The 5,336-nt window shown below is 36.5% G+C and overlaps 1 protein-coding gene across 1 annotated transcript; it reads right to left on the bottom strand.

Moving 5' to 3' along the window:
- Positions 1–3,565: 3,565 nt before the first annotated feature.
- On the bottom strand, positions 3,566–4,096 carry LOC123318872 (histone H3). The gene has a single exon (XM_044905643.1). It carries the CDS (start codon positions 4,022–4,024, stop codon positions 3,614–3,616), a length of 411 nt encoding a protein of 136 aa, XP_044761578.1. The 5' UTR covers positions 4,025–4,096; the 3' UTR covers positions 3,566–3,613.
- Between the last annotated feature and the right edge of the window lie 1,240 nt (positions 4,097–5,336).

The raw sequence follows: 5,336 nt of genomic DNA on the forward strand, positions 1-5,336 counted from the left end.
CTTGATCGAACAGCTCATGATGAATAGAACTTATTCTTTTATTCATTGACCATCAGAATCGACCATCAAAATCCGCATTTTTACTGGAAGTAGCGAAATTTTCTAATACTTTGTCGAATCGACCACTGAAAACTGAATTTCTATCATAGTATCGACTGAAATTCAACGTATGTGTCTCAATTCCAAAACTTCGTATAGTTTCAAGATTTGGCTCGAATTGATCTAACAGTTCCTCGGAAATTGATCTCATACTTTGTCTAATCGGCCACTGAATTTCTATCGAGAGTATTGAACTGAATTCGAAAACTATAAATATGAGATTCTAGGATTGAACGCCCACACTAAACCTCTCCGAAACCAGCCCTAAACAAAACTTCAGGAAATTTCAACAAAAGATGCCAAAGAAATCAAGGTTGGAAAGAAGATATAAAAGGTGGAAACCATCAAGAGAATTTCATTAAAGGTGAATATTGGCACAAGGAACAAATCAAAACAACTATTCTCTCAGCGACGTTTCGGAAATTTTATTTCCTTCATCAGGCTACAACAAAAGGTAATCATTACATTCAGATGGACTCAAAAAACAAAGAAAAGGTTGTGAAAAAAGTGGTCAAAAATATATAAACTAATATATGAATATATATTTATATATATTTAGACTGATTCAAAAAAATCGACTTTCTTTTTTTTCGGCAAACACACCCCTTATTATCTTCAGGGCATCGAAAAAAAACGTCTGTGAAGATATTAGCCAAAAATCTTATTATTTAGAGGTCGCTCTTCGAGGATTTCTATTTTCCCTACTAATAGCAGGGGAAAATAATTTATTTCTAGTTAAAAAATTCCAGTTCGCAAACCAATGGACGGATACCATTGAGCGATATATTTTTATGTAGGGAGTTTAGTGGTCTACAAAAACTGCCCCATAAAATTTTTGCATAAAACGGCTTTTCGAAAAGTTATTAGAGCTTGAAATTAAATTTTTGTCGAAGTAGCTGTTTTTACTCGGATATCGGGAAGCAGTTATTGGAATTTACTTTGAAAATCAGGAAATCGTTCTCGAAAGTTACAATTGATATGATTTTATTCAGATTTAAATCATTCATGACATCCCCAAATTGTCAACCTCAACAATTGTTAGGGTGTTTCATACTCTTCAGAATCAAATTATTTAGCATCTCTTTTTTCTCATTCACTTGGGTCAGAAAGAATGATTGGTTTTGTGCTTGTGATTAGTGTTTGATCTTAAACTCGGTACTTGTCTTCAGTTTCATCCATAATACAATTTTGTGTATTCATTATTTTTGCAAACCCAAAATGGCCGCATTTGCAAAATTCTCGCTATATGATTTCATTGGAGAAGACATTACGTAGTGAAAGTAACATATAGATGATAGGATCTTTCTGTTGTTAACGATTTAACGGAGCGAGTTATTGGTTTAATTGAAGAATGTAATAACTACTAAAAGAAGAATGAAGAATTAACAGTTACAGTTTCTTTTACAATTGATCAACGAACATCGTCATCGTTTTCCGGATTGCAACAAAAAAAAATTGAAATTATCTGTTTAGAACATATTATCTATTATAGATGTTGAATATACCAACACCAATATTATTTCCCACAACCGAATGAATGCTTTCTATATGCGACTTATTTCTAATATCATTAAACCTACCAATTCCACAAATATCGAGATATTTGTTGAAAAATTGTTGAAGTTCACTCTTTTGTGACAGCGGCCATTTTGGGTTTATAAAAATAATGAATACAAAAAATTGTATTATGACTGAAACTGAAGTACCGGGTTTAAGAACAACACTAATCTGAAAGAGAGCATAAAACCATTCATTCTTTCTGACCCAAATGAATGAGAAATAAGAGATGCTGAATAATTTGATTCTGAAGAGTATAAATTTCTAACTCTCTAACAATTGTTGAGGTTGACTATTTGAGGATGTCATAAATTATTTGAATCTACATAGAATCATATTAATTGTATCTTTCCAGAACTATTTTCTGATTTTCAAAGTAAATTCCAATAATTTCTCCCCGATATCCGAGTAAAAACAGCTACTTCGATGTATGGGACAGTTTTTGTAGAGCACCTGATTCCCTACATAAAAATATATCGCTCAACGAAATCCGTCCATTGTTTTGCGAACTGGAATTTTTTAACTAGAAACAAATTTTTTTCCCCTGCTATTAGTAGGGAAAATAGAAATCCTCGATGAGCGACCTCTAAATATTTTCGGATAATATTTTCAAAAACGTCATTTTTCAATGTCCTGAAGATAATAAGGAGTGTGTTTCTCGAAAAAAAAGAATGTCGATTTTTTTGAATCAGTCTAAGACATATTTTATCTTTTGAATGTCAGCAATACATTTTTAGCTATCAAACAATATAGCATATGTACGAGTTTTAGCAAAGGTTAGTGCAACGGGGTACCATACAATTTGGAGTATGATACAAGAGCTTAGGGAAAAACCTCAGTAAAAAAACCCTGTCTCTCCGTGAGTAGTGTAGTGATGTCAAATATATGAATAAAATGTGAATAACCGAATGACTGAAAAGGAGGAATCAAAATTTTTTTTTGATAAATTATGTAAAAGCGAAACATCGAATAAAAACTGACATACATTCATTCGTCCTAAAAATATCATCTCTTCAATAGATCTTACAAGATTTTGTTCTCTACATAGCAGAGCATTATTTTCATAGTGCTGTAAAAGTGAAAGTAGAAGTGAAAGTGCCCACTAGCACAGCTGCTACGGAATTTTTGATTCCGTCTGTGAAGTTTGTGTAGATTCTATACGCGTATGTATTATCGGAATTTTAATTCGTTAAAATTTTCGAAGTTGCTGTTCATCTGCCAGTCCAGTCCAGGTCTAGTGAAATAGGCCAAGAGGTGAAACTACATTGTTTAAGTCTGATCAACTGGGTGAGATAAATACATTAAATGTGAGCTGACCAATAGTTATGATGCGAGTAGGAGCAGTGAATGAATCGTACAAGTTAAAATGAGAAAAGAATAGTATTATTAATATACATGATATTTATCATTGAGCAACATTTACAGAGACGAACTGCTTACAAGTGAGCACGATTAGAACGTCCATCGGAAAAACAGAAGATACAATTGATGAATTATGAGAAGTGCAAAACGAGAGTACTGCGATAACCACTAAACGTTGGTTTCAAGAGGTGCAGAAGGCTGAGAGCCAACATGTATATCGAGTAAGATGAATGAACGTGAGAATGTATCATGAGAGCACAAATTTATAGTGAGTAGATTGTCAGGAATAGACAGATTTATAGGGACCTAAAATGGGAAACCATTTCAACACGAATTGATCAAACAGTTGGTGGTTTTATAATTTGCCGAATCGGCAAACTACAATTCGGAAAATTTTTAAGAATTCGTCTGATGAAGGATTCTGATGTGACTACGCAACATTAAGAAATCTTACCAAAAATTCCCTTTTCCGTTCAGTGTCAGTTTCGTACCGAACTGTATAACCGTGGCGATCGAAGTATCGTACGAGTAAAAAAGTCATCTAGAATTTTGTGGTTCTGAAAAGAACCGATATGCAAGATTCCCGAATCGAAATTTAGGCACGTTCACCCCTGATACGTCTAGCAAGTTGAATGTCCTTCGGCATGATAGTTACTCTTTTGGCGTGGATCGCACACAAGTTTGTATCCTCGAAGAGTCCAACCAAATAAGCTTCGCTAGCTTCTTGAAGTGCCATTACGGCGGAACTTTGAAATCTGAGATCAGTTTTGAAATCCTGAGCGATCTCACGTACCAACCTCTGGAAAGGCAACTTACGGATCAACAACTCGGTACTCTTCTGATAACGTCGTATTTCACGTAAAGCAACGGTACCCGGACGGTAACGGTGAGGTTTCTTCACACCGCCTGTGGCTGGAGCACTTTTACGTGCAGCCTTGGTGGCTAATTGTTTTCGCGGAGCCTTACCCCCGGTCGACTTTCTAGCAGTCTGCTTAGTACGAGCCATAATGAATGTTAGTGAATTCCTCTACACGAACAGGTCCGCGACGCAATCTGAACAATTCTATCCGTCCCCACCACCGTCGGCCCATATTTATAGACTACGTTGCCGTTCCAATGCGTATCTGAAAATCTATTGGATGCTACGGAATTACTGTGGTGGGGCGGCTGTAGTTTATAAATACTGGTCAGAGACTACGTTGCTCTTATTCAAACATTCCGAGTCATTCACTTGACAGGAGAAGACGTGCTACAGTGCTCCTAGTGCTATAAAAGAGAAAGCGGACGAGAAAGTCGAAGTGTCACAGTGCCGTAAAAGAGAAAGCGGAGGTGAAAGTGCCCACTAACCAAGCTACGGAATATTTGATTCCGTCTGCGAAGTTTTTGTAGGTTCTATATTTGTTATCGGAATTTTAATTCGTTAAAATTCTCAAAGTTGGTGTTCATCCTAAGTGTCCAGAGAATTTCTCGTTGGTACTGCAGAAAACATCAGGTGAGCTTATTTTTCGTATCTCTTTTCTGATTTTTATCATAGCGTATAAAACATTCGACTTTATACCATAGTTTTATATTAGACTATTTTAGTGAAGATTTCTGAATATTTTATTATTTTGAGATTTTTGATTATAAAACCATGTCGGAAACCTCAGATAATGAGGGCTCCTACATGGAAGCGACCGATGCTGAAGAGTTCAGCGAAGGCGAACACGAGGAGCTTGTAAAGCTCAGAGAAGAAAATGGGCAGTTGAAAGCTCAAATAGTCAAACTGACTGAAACTGTGTCACAGTTGGTCGGTGGGATGCGCCTATTGAGGGAGGAAATGACCCGCAACAATATGACGAAACCTCCCACGTACGCCGCAATCACAAAGCCGGTACAGGGTTCCAAGAATAATTCCCTTATAGGAACTGATTCACAACCCGAAACAAGGAAAAATGATACAACCCAAGTCGCGAAGGCCCCAAACGCGCCCCCAACTAAACGCGCGCGAAAAGAAAGCTCCTCTTCTGATGAGGAGACTGTCAAGAAGGCAATGGAAGTGCCTAAAAAAGATAAAATTCCACCCATCACGATGATGGGCACCTCAGATTGGGTAGAGATATCTAAAGCTCTCTACACAAAAAGGATAAATTACAACCGTGCAACTACAGTTAAAGACGGTATAAAAATCATCGCGTCAACCGTAGATGATTTTAGAAAAATCACGAAATTCTTCGAGCAGCGTGGTAAAGAATTTTTTACCTACCAAATGGAGGAGGAGAAGAAGATATATGCCGTTATTAGGCATTTACCAATCGACGCTGATCTTGCGTTGATTA

This window comes from Coccinella septempunctata, chromosome 1 (genome assembly GCF_907165205.1).
Source record: "Coccinella septempunctata chromosome 1, icCocSept1.1, whole genome shotgun sequence".
NCBI classification, from domain to species: Eukaryota; Metazoa; Arthropoda; class Insecta; order Coleoptera; family Coccinellidae; genus Coccinella; species Coccinella septempunctata.

Coding starts and splice junctions, on each gene's coding strand:
- LOC123318872 (XM_044905643.1), bottom strand. CDS start 4,024: ATGGCTCGTACTAAGCAGACTGCTAGAAAGTCGACCGGGGGTAAGGCT.